This window comes from Mastigoproctus giganteus, chromosome 10 (genome assembly GCF_048544385.1).
Source record: "Mastigoproctus giganteus isolate SK-2022 chromosome 10, ASM4854438v1, whole genome shotgun sequence".
NCBI lineage: Eukaryota > Metazoa > Arthropoda > Arachnida > Uropygi > Thelyphonidae > Mastigoproctus > Mastigoproctus giganteus.
Window position 1 is genome coordinate 159,187,041 of NC_143584.1, and position 15,492 is coordinate 159,202,532.

The window sequence follows — 15,492 nt, forward strand, 5'->3', positions numbered from 1 at the left end:
ATCCTCCTTTGTGAATTGGGGTCACATTTGCACATTTCCAGTCTATGGGTACCTCCCCTGAGTCCAAGGAAGCTCTCATAATTATGGCTAAGGGTTTGCTTACTTCCTTTGCTGCCTCCTTTAATATAACTGGATAGATCCCATCCACCCCGGGTGCCTTTCTTGTGTTTATCTTCAACAGTTTCTCCTCCACTTTACTCCCAGTTATTTCAAGATTCTGTAGCTTACTGCTAGAAAAGCTACTGAAAGTTACTGCTACTGAAAAAAAAATGCAGACGAGGCTACTAGTGACGGTCGTGTTCAAAGCCGCTAAGTGGATTTTTCTTATTTATTGAAATTATTGTTTTTCTAAAACTTTTGATTTAAATTTAGTAGTATAACATTATTTTGTGATTTTTTGATTAATTTGGTGTATTTATTCTTTACTCGGCCTTGTAAAAGTATCGGTAAGGGTTTCCACGTGTTCGTAACTACCGTTCGTAACTACCGCTACCGTTAGTAACTTTCCCGCCATTGTGATACCGTACTAGATATACCGTAGGTTATATACCGTACTAGATAGCGTTAGTTGAACTTCGTTAGCAGTTAAATTGTACGTTTAAATAAATACATATAACGACTTAGATTACAAACGTAATATAATTAATAACATAACATAATTAATAAATTAATAGAATCATGACTCAGACCAGAGCAGCAAAGCAAAAGGCTCAAGCTAATGGAAGTGCTGTGGCTCAGAGCAGAACTGAGGGGGGGGCAGTTGTCCTCTGACTCACAGCCTTATAAAATGCACTGTTTGCTTGATGTTTGCAGAGCAATCGGGTACGGGACATGATACTGCCAAGGGGGATGTCTTTGTGTGTGCGCGATGCAAGGAGTGTATCGATATCAGGAAACAACTCGGCGTTCTTGTGGGCCTATATGAGAGCTTGAAGGACAGGGTGGATGCCCTCGAAGAAACTAAATTGAGGGGCCCATCAAGCTCTCAGCTGCCCACATCAGGGCCAGAGCTTGCACTTGGGCATCGCGTGACACAGAGACAACCCCAAAGGCAGAATGCGCTGGTCCCGAAGGAACTAGTAGTTGTTGGTGACTCTATTGTCAGGGAAACGGGGAACATGCTTTGTAAAAAAGATAGGTGGAACAGGACCAGGGTATGTCTGCCAGGGGCAAAGGTTGATGACGTTGTAGAGCGAATATCATCTTTTAAGGGCACAAAAGGTGATATAGTTGTACACGTTGGCACTAATAATATTAAGAGTAGGAGACCGGCAGAATTACTTAACAAGTACAGGTCACTGTTGAACAAAAGCCGAGAATTAGGGTTGAATTTGAAAGTGTCTGCAATTCTGCCTAGACACGATAGGAGGGAGTATATGATGAGAGCCTTGTCGATCAATTCGGCCCTGGAAAGATTGTGCAAGGCTCAAGGGGTAGAATTTTTTTCAGCCTGGACTGTACTTGTTAACAGGAGAGATTGCTTCTACAGGGATGGGATACACTTAAATAGAAAGAGTGCAAGAATATTTGCTGATGCTATCGAGGCAGTGTTAGGTGGGTCGGAAAACTGCTAGCTTGGGGGGAGACAAAGACCAATAGATTGACAGTAGCCACTGGCAGAGGTGAAAGAGATTCTTGCACTGCTTCTATTAGAATGAGCAGAAGCCTGAAAAACAAGATGCATGGTATTTCAGAGACTGCTGGGAGCCATTGCGGTACAAGTAAACACATGGGTTGTGTTAGGGTAGCTAAGAATAGAAACAGGTGCAGGTATACTTGCGTGTACACCAATGCTAGGAGTTTAGTAAATAAATTTGATGAATTTGAGGTATTGCTCAAAACATCGAAGGCAGATATTGTTGGGATATCAGAGACGTGGTGTCACACAGATATAAGGGATGCAGAACTGCAATTTGGGGAGTACAACGTCTACAGAAAGGATAGACAGGATAGGAAGGGGGGAGGGGTTATGCTATTAGTTAAGAAACACATAAAAACCAAGGAAGTGAAGCCAGTCGACATCGCTGGACAGTGCAGTGTGGAGTCAGTTTGGTGTGACATAAACATTGGGAGATCAAAATTGAGAGTAGGAGTGTGCTATAGGCCTAATGACTCTGATGAGTATAATAAGGAACTGTACAGGGAAATAGAGTGGGCCAGTAAATCAGAGTGTCTTATAATGGGAGATTTTAATTTCCCAGATATTGACTGGAATTTGGGGGCTGGTTACTCACACACTAGCAGGGCTTTTGTGGATTTATTGGATGATTGTTTTCTACATCAGCATGTTCGGGAGGCAACTAGAGGGAGTAATACTCTTGATTTGATTATCAGCAGTGATTCTTCATGCATTAAGAATCTGCAGATAAATGAACCACTAGGTGGCAGTGATCACAGTGTGCTGAAGTGGGATTTACTCAAAGAGGTAACTACCATTAGGGGTAAAGGGAAGGGTTATTGCTTCCGTAAAGGCGACTACGATGGACTGAGACAGTATTTAAATTCTATACAGTGGGACCAACTGATGATGTTACCAACAGCAAATTCAAAATGGGAAGCATTCAAAGAACTTATCTTGGAAGCTACTAGGCTTTACATACCAACTAAGAAATATTGTTCAAGGTTTAGGCCAAAATGGATGTCAGATGAACTAATGAGGCATATGGCAGAGAAGAAAAATGCATGGGATACTTACAAATTAACACAGGACACAGAAGCCTATGATAGATACAAGTTGATATGCAACCAAGTTACAAAGGAGGTTAGGCAGGCGAAGGCAGATTACGAGAAATCCTTGGCAAGGGATGCAAAGAAAAACAGCAAAGAGTTCTTTACTTATGTAAACTCTAGAAGGAAGGGGATGAATCAGATTGATCCACTTGATATTGATGGGTCAAGTGTTGATGATCCAGCTCAGGTAGCTAACAAACTAAATGAATATTTTGCATCGACATTCACACATGTGGAGTTATTCAGCGAGGGGAATGCCAGAGGTGTATTCTCTATAATAGTCTTCTGCTATTTGAATTATACCCTCTCTGCTGTTTTTAAGTACACCATCACTGTTCTTCAGTTTTAGTATCATTTGTCTTTCTGTATTATTGCTCATGGCTGCTGATTTAAATCCTTTGTTTTCCCTTAATGCTTGTTCTACTTTTCTTGTGTTAAATCTTCTTATGTCCTCTCTGAGTCTCTTTCTAATTGCTTTGCATAACTCAGTATATCAATTTTCTCCCTGTCATGTTTTTCTTGCTCTTCATTTGTCGTGTTCAGTTCATCGTGACAAGTGTTTCTTGACAAATTTTTTCTTCTTTGGATTTCTTTTTCCCTGTAGGTTTCTTGGGCATTATCAATTTCAGAAAGTTGTAATATTCCTCGTCGATATCTTGGTCCCGAGCAGTCTGCAGAAGCTCAAACTTGTTCTTAAGTTCCAGTACATACTGCTTTTTCTCCTCTTCTGTTATCTCAAAGACCTTTGTATTATTTACTCAAGTCAGTTTTTTCCTTTCCTACATCTATATCAAGTGTACATCTTACCACTCTGTGATCACTTCCAACATTTACCTTATTCAGGACGGTAACATCATTCACAATATATCTTCTGTTAGTGAGGATGAAGTCGATTTCATTAGTTGTTAATCCATTTGGACTCTTCCATGTCCACTTTCTGTTCACTCTTTTCTTGAAAAAAGTGTTCATTACTGACAATCCTTGAGGTTCTGCAAATTCCACAAGTCTTTTGCCTCTTTCATTTCTTTCACCAATTCCAAAATTTCCTATAGTTCTCCTTTTTTTACTGTTTTGTCTTTTTCCAACCTTAGCATTGACGTCCCCCATAATAATAGTGTAGTGGGTTTTCTGCTCATCTAGAAGACTCAATTTCGGTGTACATTTCTTCAACTTCTTCATCATCATGGCTCGATGTTGGTGCATAAATCATTATAACGTTTAGCTTGTATCTCTTAGAAATCTTGAGTATTAGTCTTGACACCCTTGGTGATGTGCTTTTGAATTCCAAAATGTTGTTTTTAAAATCTTTATGGACCAGAAACCCAACTCGGCCTTCACTCCTTTCACTGTTTCCATTGGTGTACAGCAGATTTCCACTTGATAAACTTATGATTCATTTCTTCTTCTTGTTTCAGCCAAACCGATGATATTCCAATTCACATTTTCTAATTCCTTTTCCAGCTCTAATATTCTGTCTTCACCGATGAGTGATCTTACATAATAACAGGCCAAGTTCAGTTTCCGTGCATGGCAGCCTGGTCGTACCCAGAGATTCTTAGCACCCTCTGCTTCCACTCTGATCCTCTCGCTGCCATAAGAGGGGGAGTGAAAGCTGCTGGGGACTGAGGGCCATTTGTTTTGTTGTGCTGCCATATGCTGGAGGGTTTGGTCTTTTCCTCTTCACGCTGACCAGGCATCTTGAAGAGAACCACTCTATATGTTCGTTGCCACCTAAGTGACGTAACAGGGCTTACCATCGAGAAGGTGTGCATGAGTGGATTTTAGGGAGGCAGGCCAACTGGACTTCTCCTAAATCTTCTGTAATAGAGAGATATTGGATCCATCAGTGTTTTAGGCTGAGTATCTGATAACACACAGGATATGTGTTCCCCCTCTAAGCCCTATCTACTTGACAATTCAATCCAATTTGTCAACAAGCATAAATGATTTTTTGATTTTTCATGTTCTTTCAAATGCTGGTGAAAATTTCGCCAGTATTAAAACCTGCCATTGCCAGAAGAATGTCTGAGTTACAGAATAGTTTGCAACAAAAACGAAAAAAACTACATCTTTGGTTTGTGAATAACTAACCACGATCTATTAAGCTGTTCCCCATTTTTCTTTTTTTTTTTATCATACTGGATGGCATAAATCAATGATTTGTTTTATTAAATAGTTATTCAAATATAGAATCTACAGTTGAAGGACCTTTTTTTTTTTTTTTTTCTAAGTAATTATTTGCATTGTATCAGTAATTATTATTGGTCATGTAAATGGATCCGATCCTATGTCAGTCTGTCCATGCCCACCTTCCAATAATTGTTCTTCGGTTCTAGATTTAGATAGCAGTTCTTCATTTCTCAACTCTTTGGCTGAAGAATAAATCTTGAAATTGATTGTGATTATTCAACGTAAGTATTGTTCGAATTGTTGTTCATCTTTACCAGTTAGATTTGATCCTATGTCATTCTGTCCATCTTGCAATAATTGATCTTCAGTTTTAAATTTGGATAACAATTTTTCATTTCTGTACTTTTCAGCTGAAGAAATAAATTTTTGGATGGATTGTGATTGGTTCTTTACTAGTTAGTGAAGATAATCTTTGATAGGGTTGGTGTTCATCTTTTTCAATTTATAAAGCTAATCTTTGCTTTGATTGGTATTCATCACTTAATGAATAAATTTTTGGATGGATTGTGAATACCAATGAATACCAATTAATGAATAATGCCACTCTGCATGGATTTCAGTGTTTGTAAACTAATAGCTGTTTTTTGCTCAATTTTTTACACTAATTTCAGAAATGTTCATATTTTTTCTATCACATACCATTTTTTTCACAGATCACTTAAGTTGATGTCATGAGTTGTATTAATTGTAATAAGTTATGAGTAAATGCTGAGAATTTGTAAAAACTAGATCTTCAAATGTTTGGCAACAATGCCCTCAGATTTCTTTCTTGACCCTTAAGAGCTCCAAGCAGCAGTGTTTATCAGTGTGAGTTCAGTTGTTTTTTTTTTTTTTTTTTTTTGAGGTTATTGTGGTCATACTTGTACTGAAAAGTGAGTAAAATATCTTCACACACGTGTTCGAACAATCCAAACTTATTTTGTTCTGTTTGTGGAAGTTATGTATTCCTCAAGCAAAGACAATATATTACAGAATTTTAAAAAATGTGTATTGTGCTTTTTTTAGGGCTAAACCTATGTTGAAGCGTTGAGATTGTGGAAAAATGGTAAAAATAAGGCAGCCATTTGCAATTCCCATGATTTGGGAGAAGCCTACAAACCACTGTTATGACTGCTACTTTAGCATAGTTAATGTAGAGACATAGAGTAAGAAGGGCATTGTGTATCCTAATATTCTATCTGACATTAGACCAGTTCCACATGGAGATAACTTGCTGATTCTGTGCCCTCCACTTATATTGGAGAATATAGCAGCAGAGAGTGTTGAAAGTGAAGCTTCTGAAAATGAAACTGAAGTATATATGCCTGGGGACATTGAGCCTAGCCCACGACTGTTTTCACAGCATGACCTCAATGATCTGGTAAGTGATTTAAATTTACCAAAGGAAATTGCAGAACTCCTTGTTAATTAATTTAATATTTGGGATATTTTTCTCATGGTACAGACAATGAGAATTAGTACCCTACTTTTTTGAGGACGATTCTATGGTTTTTTTTGCAGTTAATGTAAATGACTTAGTGAACTATTTAGGAATTAGTTACAATCCTACACAGTAGAAACTTTTTATTGACTCATCAAAGAAGATTCTTGAAGGTGTGTTGTTCCTGGATGTAAATAAATACGGGTCACTTCCAGTAGCCCAGTCTGTGCATTTGAAAGAAACATAAGACACTTCAAGAAGTGTTGAAAAATATTAAGTATGAAGAACATGGTTGGTTGGTCTGTGCTGACTTTAAAGTGAAAGATATATTACTTGGACAGGAATCTGGCTAAAGGGGGATAGTTTGTTGATGAAACAGTTTGTGAAAGCTTTACCTCAGGAAGGTCCCTTCTTCAACTACCTTTGCACTAAATTCCCATTGATCACCCAAGAGAAGCTAAAGCAGGGTATTTTGTTGGACCTCAAATTGCAAACTGATGAGGGACCAAAATTTTGAGAGAACTATAACTAAAAGAGAAAAACAGACATGGATTAGTTTCAGGTCAGTTGTTGAGAATTTCTTAGGGAACCGGAAGGATCCAGACTACAAGAATATAGTTTTAAATATGTTGCATACTTCAAGAAGCTGGACTGCAATATGAGTGTCAAAGTACATTTTTTTTTTTTATGCTCCCACATCGACTACTTCTCAGAAAATCTATGGTGAAGAACAGGGTGAGAGGTTTCACCACACATTAAAGGCATGGTGATGAAGTACTGGGGGGGGGGGATGGAATGCCAACGTGATATCATGGCTATTTATTGCTGGATGCTGAAGTTGGATTATGAAGTAGAAGGATCTGCAAGAAAATCAAAGAAATTAAATTTTTACCCATCTTAGATCAGTTTTTAAAATGAGAGGAAAGTGTTTAGTGGACTTTTCACCACCCTGCCATTTTAAATAAAGTATTTAAATATAAAAGTTTGGTAAAGTAGCATTTTGTTATAATTTCAATGCACACAATTCTGCCAAAACTAATAAAAATTTGTGAAGAATCAAGTTTTTTCTTTTGTGATTTTTTAAGACACCTGATTGTGATGGAAACAAATGGAAGTCATTTTTGAAATCAGTATTATAATATGATTCAGAAAGGGTGAATGATTCATTCACCCTTTTCTGAGAAAACATCAGTGAATTTTTTTTTTCAGTGGATTGTGTACTATGGTACCTATAGTAATGTTTTTCACTTTTAACTGTTTCAGTTAAAGCACTACATGGCAACTTGCCCACATCAGCTCCTTCATCTTCACAATTGTTACATTGTTAATGGCATATTGTACTTTCCAGTCATGGCAGGTTTCTGGTAGCCTAATGATAATCCATGTATTATTTATGCTACCAATAAAATGTTTAGGCAGCATTCTCTGTAAATAACATGCACACAACAAAAAAAAAGTGTCTTTTTGAGATATTTGTGCATTCAGAAGCATATTTACATAGGGTGTATGTTTCAGTGATGACTATTGATAAAACTATAAAATAGCATTGTTTTGTTATAGTTCTTTGTGTAATCTCATAATTTTCTAGACACCTTTTGCTAATATTTAGTTTCTTTAATTGTAAAAAATTTCTTTCTGTATTCTTCAATTAACTGCACTTGTATACATCATGATTTGCTAATCATTTCTTAATTTAGTGCTGTGTAAATTTTTTTTGGGGGAAGTGAAAACAAGATGGAGAGTGCATAATCTCACACTGTCTTGTCATTTTTTTCTTGACTCATGAGAGAACTGTTTAATTCAGAAGCTAATAAGATTGATGTAATTAAGTAAAGTTATTAAGTAAACTTAGCAAATAACTTATTTCTGTGTCTTGGGGAACAATTCATCTTTTTTTTTTAATTTCCAGGGATTCTTGAAATGGATTCAGAAATGGCCCTCTGACCTTTATAATGTTTCTGCTGTAGTAACAGCTGTTATGGAACGTACAACAATTGCACTTGATGTGTATTTAATGGAGAGCCTTGGAGAGCTCTACATATATCAGAAGAAATATGACAAAGCTCTATCTATATATCTCCAGTAAGAATTTTGTTTGTATAAATATGCTTTTTGTAATTAATTCAATTGAATATTGTTTATATTATGAAATATAATCTAATTTATTGTCTTATTGCAAGATTTTTTTTTTTTTTTTGTGGTGTACGTGGCAGCAGTTCCCAACCTTTTTGTTAATGCAACCCATTATTATTTGGTTTTGGCGATTCACTGAAACTTCTAGTGGATACATTTATATGCTTTTCTCTCCTGCTATACTTATCAAAGTAAATTCACACTTCATGCTGTTGTCAACATACCTGCTATTTTTTATGAAGTGCAAAATAACATTTACAATACACTGCAATTCTGATAACAGAAACATGTGCATAAGTACAATTGCACTGTGCCAAGTGAGTATGATTGAGCCACGAAAAAACAAAGTATATTATTAATATTTTATTTTATACACTGCAGTTCTGATAAAAAAAAAAAAAAAAAAAAACATGCACAAGTACAATTGCACTATGCCAAGTGAGTAAGATCAAGCCAAGAAAAAACAAAGTACATTATTAATATTTTATTAAATTTATTTATCAGTATTTAATTAAATATGGCATAAATATAGTTGTAATAGAAATATATTTTCACAACCTTTAAGCCAATATAATGGTGACGCATTTGGAATGGGACTCAAGTTAAATGGGGTCATATGGGTAGCCAGTAGAAAGGAAAATTTCTACAGAACTTATGTTTTTATTTTTGTATTAATAAAGTTTCAAAAAGCCGAGGAGGAGGAGAGGGAATAAGAAGAAGGTCCTTTTAATTATGTTTCATTACATTTCAGAGTAGGCAATAAGCAGCCAAAATATAATGGTAGGACTTTCACCCATTGCCAATTAGGTTAATGGTAAGATACAGCCACTCCCTGACTTATGTAAGGGTTGCATTCCGCATCACTCTACATAAGTCGGAATTTCCCTAAATGATTATGCAGCACTTGCAATTATGTGCACTGAAGTTGATTGAAGCAAAAAAGAAATGTTCAACGAATATGTAAATAGAATTATTTATTCAATTTTTTTATCTCGTGCACAGGAAAAATTTCAAAAGTGAACAAATTTACAAAAATTTCAAAACTATAAAATTACAAAAAGAGAGAGGGAGGATACAGGCATAATGTCAGCAAGTTTTACCTTTTGAGCATTGTTGCCAGAATTAATTTTCTATCCGATAAGCATGCCATTGCGGAAGTCAAGGGCTATGGATATTTAGAAGGGGTTTTTTCCAACACATCTCAAAATTTCTCTACAGCTGCAGAATTGGCACTGGCGACTTCACCGCATACTTTAATGTTTTGGAAACCAGCGTGATGCTTGAGCCTATTAAACCACCCGTTGCTTGCCATGAACTTGGCTTGGTGTTCGCCGTACTTATCCTTAATATCTTCATAAATACTTGTTGCTTTTGCTTGAATAGCCGTTGGACTCAGAGGCACTTGCTTTTGAATCTGATTTTCCATCCATATTATTAATAGCTTTTCCATCTTCGGTATAACACCTGAACACTTTTGTGATCACTGTTGATCTTAAATTCGTTGATACTTTAACATGTTCTTTTATATGCGCACTGTCCCTTGAAATAGTATTCACTGTTGAAGCAGTGAGACAATTCCTTGCAATAGATGACAAACTTTGTCCTGCTTCGTACTTCTTAATTAATCATCTTCATTTTTAAATCAATTTTGTTTCGTTCCCTAGCACTGCCAGCACTTGCACTTTCTGTTGGTCCCTTTCCCTTCACCATTGTAATAAGTAAATAGGAATGAAGAGAAGATTCTGAAAATTGATTTATGTTTTTTCTATGATTGAAGATTTCAGTGAAGGGGAACTCATTTCATCATAATACCATAATGTAAAAACCAACAGAATTCCAGTTATCAGTATTATCACAAATGCAATAAGATCGAGTTTACTACCCATTTATAATAGATTGCGCTAACAGAAAAACCCAATAAACTGGAAAGTGCAAATTGTTTTTATTGTTTTATGGTAGTGACCTCCAGAAATATGTTTTAGAAAAATATCACAAAGGATTCAAAATTGATAATGATGAAAGTGTAGTGCAATTTCCATTATAAAACTAACCTTTTAGAGAGATAAATAGCTTAGTTATATAGCGAAAATTTCAACTTCTGAGGTCTTGGAACGAATTATCAAAAAACAATGTGTTATTGGGTTCACATTGCGATATTTTCACGATACCTCCATTTATTCCTACGTAATGCAAAATACATTTCCACGATTTTTTTTAAGTTTGCACCAGCTGGCAAAAACTTATGTAAAGTCGAATTTCCATTAATCGAGTATTACGTAACCCAGGGAGTTCCTGTATGCTGTGTTTGAAGATAATAAAGTGATGAAGGATTGATAAGTTCATGACCTTTTATAATATAGAGCTGTTAGCTTAAAATGCAGGTGTTATTCCTTTACTTCTACCTATTTTATTTCAAGGTTTTGCTGTATGAACAGCTTTCTCCTCCATCACTTGCTAGAATGCTAATTTTACCAATGATATAATTGAGCAACAGATCTAGTGGCAGTAGCATTCAGTAGTAAGTGCACCATATGGTCACATGTACACCCGCTACTGAATGCTGTGGCATGTATTAGCATGATTGTGTGCCATGATTAATGGACTTCAGTGGAGCATCAAAAAAGTTCTTTAGACATTAACTTCTGAACTACACTTCCAGTCCTGATAAAGTAATTTATCCGATGAATTTTTTTTTGTGAAAGGAAATTTGTGTTCCATTGAGGTTCTTTAAAAATATGCAGGATTTTGTTATGCTCTGATATTTTAATCCTCCTGTATACTTTTTTATTTCTCATCTAAAAAATTTTCACAAAATTTTTTAATATATTCACTAAACTTTACTGTATATTTCTCAAGGCAACTTCCTGTCATTATTATTAGAAACTTATTCTTTGCTCATAGATCACTTACCTCTTCTTATTTTTGAATAGGATTAAAAAAGCAGAAAAGATTTTTACCTTTATAAGAACCTATAATCTCTATGGAGCCATCCAGGATAAACTGGAAACATTGATGGAGCTTAGTCCAGTAGATACAATTGACATGCTTATTGAGAATACAGAAAATATTCCAATTGATATAGTTGTGTCTAAACTTAAGGATAAGCGTAAACTTTTATTTGAGGTGAGTTTTATTTATTTTGAATAAATATAATATTAAAAAAATATTGGCAATTAAGATGTATTAATTTACCAAAATTAAATTCTAATAGTGAACTGAACTAACATTTGAAAATTTGTTATAATCTATTTATTATTATTATTAGTAGTAGTAGTAGTAGTAGTAGTAGTAGATAGCAATATTGCAAAGAAGGAAGCTTATATATCATTAGTATTAGTTGAGGCATATGATGCAAGAAAGCCAGCTTATAGAGCATCAGCCAAAAAAAACAAAAAAAAAAAAAAAATTCCTATTTCACCCATCCGGTCACTCCAAATGTTAGTCTAGTTCAGCCTTAAATTTATTTAAGATATCATATATCAACTTCCACAACAACAGATGGAAGTCTGTTCCACCAATCAACTACTCGCTGGCTAAAGGCAAACTTTCACACATCTGTTCTACAACTGTCTTTCCTCAGTTTGAATCTATGCCCCTCAGGTTCTTAATCTGAGCAAGAGGAAGTATCCCTTCAGCATTAAGCCTGCTCAAACCCTTCAAGGTTTTGTACACTTCAATCCGATCACCTCGCAGGTGCCTAGTATCCAGATGCTGCAACTTACAGAATTTAAGCATCTCCTAGTAAGAGAACCCCTTTGTTCCTCTCGCCAATCTTGTTGCCCTTCTCTGTACTCGTTATTGCAACTCTGCATCCTTCTTAAAATGAGGCCTCCAGACCTGTACTCAGTACTCAAGGTGTGGCCTGACCATTGCCTTTTACAAAGGTATAATCACCTCCTTGTCTCTGCTAGCAAAATTCCTATATACCATTGACAAAACTCTGACCTGCTCTGGCAGCCCGTCTGCACTGTGAGAGAACTTCATATCTGACTGCACAATTACCCCCAGGTCTTTTTCATTCTCAACTTCCCTGAATGTAGTACCACACAGTTGGTATGTTTTTCTGCTGTTACTGCTACCCATATGCAGTACTTTGAATTTGTCAATATTAAACTTCAGTTGCCACTTCTCAGCCCATCTGCCTAACTTTTCTAGATCCTGTTGCAGTAGCATACTGTCTTTACTATCACTGACAATCCTGCCAACCTTTGTATCATCTGCAAACTTGGACATCAAGCCTGATATACCTTCATCAATATCGTTGATGAATACACAAAACAACAATGGGCCTAGCACTGAACCCTGGGGTACTCCACTAATAACATTAGTCCACGAAGAGCAGTGTTCATTGATTACCACTCTCTGTTGTGTCCCACTCAACCATCCCTTTATCCATTGCAGCAACTTGCCCTTAATGCCATACTGTTCCAATTTGTAAAGGAGTCTTCCATGTGCAACAGTATCAAAAGCTTTCCTGAAATCGAAGTATATGATATCAAAATTATTTTTGCATCCAGTTCCTTTGTGACCACATCATAGTACCCAATCAAATTGGTCAGACAAGACTTCCCCTTAACAAACCCATGCTGTGTCTGAACTATTATCTAGGTGATCCTGCATCACTTCTTTAACCAGTGACTGCATTATTTTCCCCAGAACAAAATTCTATAATTATTTGTGTCACCCTGTGAACCCCCTTTGTGAATTGGGGATACATTTGCACATCTCCAGTCCATGGGGACCTCCCCTGAATCTACGGATGCTCTCATAATTAAGGCTAAGGGCTTGCTTACTTACCTCATTGCCTCATTCAATATAACTGGATAGATTCCATCTGCCCCAGGTGCCTTTTTTATGTTTAACTTCAACAATTTCTCCTCCACTTTGCTCTCTGTTATTACAAAATTATTTAGCTCCCTGTTAGCATTTAGTAAACTTCTGTCCTTCCCTTCCTTACAGAATTCCTCATGTGTGAATGTAGATGCAAAATACTCATTCAGTTTGTCAGCTACCTGAACAGGATCATCAACAGTCAAACCACCAACAGCAAGTGGACCAATCTGATTCATCCCCTGCCTTCTAGAGTTTACATAAGTAAAAAGGTCTTTGTTGTTTTTATGTCAGCCACAGTGTCAGCCAAAAAAAAAAAAACCATACCCATCCATCCCACTAGTATGTCTATTTCTTCCTTAATTTTTTTTTTCAAACTACTAACTTCCACAATACCAGATGGTGAATGCCTGTAGCACATTATTTATCCCAACTGTAACGTTTGGTGAAAGCGCCTTCACCATCTGTGATTGTTTCTCATTGTATAGCTTGAACCATTGGTTGTCATTCCTCGAACAATGAATGGCATGTTATTATTATTATTATTATTAGCTATATGGTGCAAGGAAGTGTGAGGCTTATTCTGCACCATCCAAAAAAAAAAATTTCTGAATTACCCTGACAGACAGACAGACAGAGAGAGAGAGAGAGAGAGAGAGAGAGAGAGAGAGAGAGAGAGAGAGAGAGAGAGAGAACAAGAGTCAGAAGTACAAGGGAATCGCCAAGAAAGAGAAGAATGATGATATCCATCATTCTTCTCTTTCCTGAGTGTGCCAAGCCCATTCTCATCAGATGTGAGTTCCTGGGGTTGCGTTATATTGACAATACATTCTTTCTATATTACGATACATTCATTCTTTCTATATTACATTCTTTTCTATTTCATCATGACAGTGCACCATGTCCTATTTGAACAGCTTATAGCACCTTGATTTTGAAGATATGAGCATACAAAATCTTCATTGGGTAGCCCAGAGTCTTGACCATAGCCACATTGATCACCTTTGGAATGAATCAGCTTAGGGCCAATCCAGCATGCCTGTAATCAGTAGCTGTGTTTCCAGAGGGATGGACTAAAATACCTTCCCACCTTTCTGTTTTCAGTAATTGGTTTCAGAGTTTACTGACATGGATATAGCATTCTTTGCATGTGTATAGCATGTGTATAATTAAAGCCAAAGGTGGGCCAACACATTATGAAATATTGTGTGTATATACCAGTTGGTTATAAAATAAGTTTCCCCATTCAGGAGACCCTAGTGTTAAAACGGTTAGAGTTAGCACTGTGAAAATCAGTGGATGTGTCATTTAGGGTATGGGGAAGCAATTTGTAGAAGAAAAAAAAAAAATTTGTTCAAATTTCTGCCACCAGGGGAAAAATGGCACAGCACATATATAAAAGTTGTCATTTACTTCAAGACATGCTGTTTACGCAAATGACATCCTGTTAGATAAAAGCAGAAAGGCCACTGCCACCGTCAATAACCATTATGGCTTTTACAAAAAAGGAATGTGCTCTTTTAGTAAAACTGTTCTACCAGAATAATAGTAATGCTAATGAAGCACTATGTGAATATTAGAAACTTAAAGGTTTGCTTAAAGGACCTTTGATGGCAGTGAGACTTCGAAAGCTAATAAAGAAATTTGAAGTGACTGGGGAGTTAGGTGTAATTCCAGGCAGGGGACGACCACGTATCGGAATGGAGGTAGTGGATGAAGTGGTGGTTGCAATGGTCACAATGCGAAACACTACCAGAGGTGTCAAGAGACTTGAACCTTCCTTGGTCTTCTGTACATAAAGTTCTTCAAATAATTTTATGTTGGTTTCCATACAAGATTCACATAGTGCAAGAACTAAAGTCTTGTAATCAGCAACAATGAATAGACTTTGCTCTACGATTTCTGGCTTGTATGGAACTTGGCAATACATGGGCTTGAATGATCTTGTGGTCTGATGGGGCACATTTCACTCTTCGTGGAGCTGTAAATGCACAAAACTGCCGAATACGGGGAACTTCTCGTCCATCTACTGTGCATGAAAGACCGCTACAAAGTCCATATGCTACAGTATGGTGTGGATTCACAGCAGAGTTTATAATCGGACTATTTTTCTTTGAAGAGTCTGCACCTCATGGTCCCCCATAAGGTGTATGGTATGGCACTCTTCTAAGAGATCACATTATTCCTGC

General features: G+C 36.6%; 1 protein-coding gene across 1 annotated transcript in view; it reads left to right on the plus strand.

Annotated features, from left to right (window-relative positions):
• Positions 1-15,492, plus strand: part of lt (vacuolar protein sorting-associated protein light) — a 286,135-nt gene that overhangs the window by 157,088 nt on the left and 113,555 nt on the right. The window contains exons 15-16 of the mRNA XM_090383057.1: positions 8,250-8,422; positions 11,404-11,596. Coding sequence (XP_090239183.1) covers positions 8,250-8,422; positions 11,404-11,596 — 366 coding nt within the window. The remainder of the gene's footprint in view (positions 1-8,249; positions 8,423-11,403; positions 11,597-15,492) is intronic.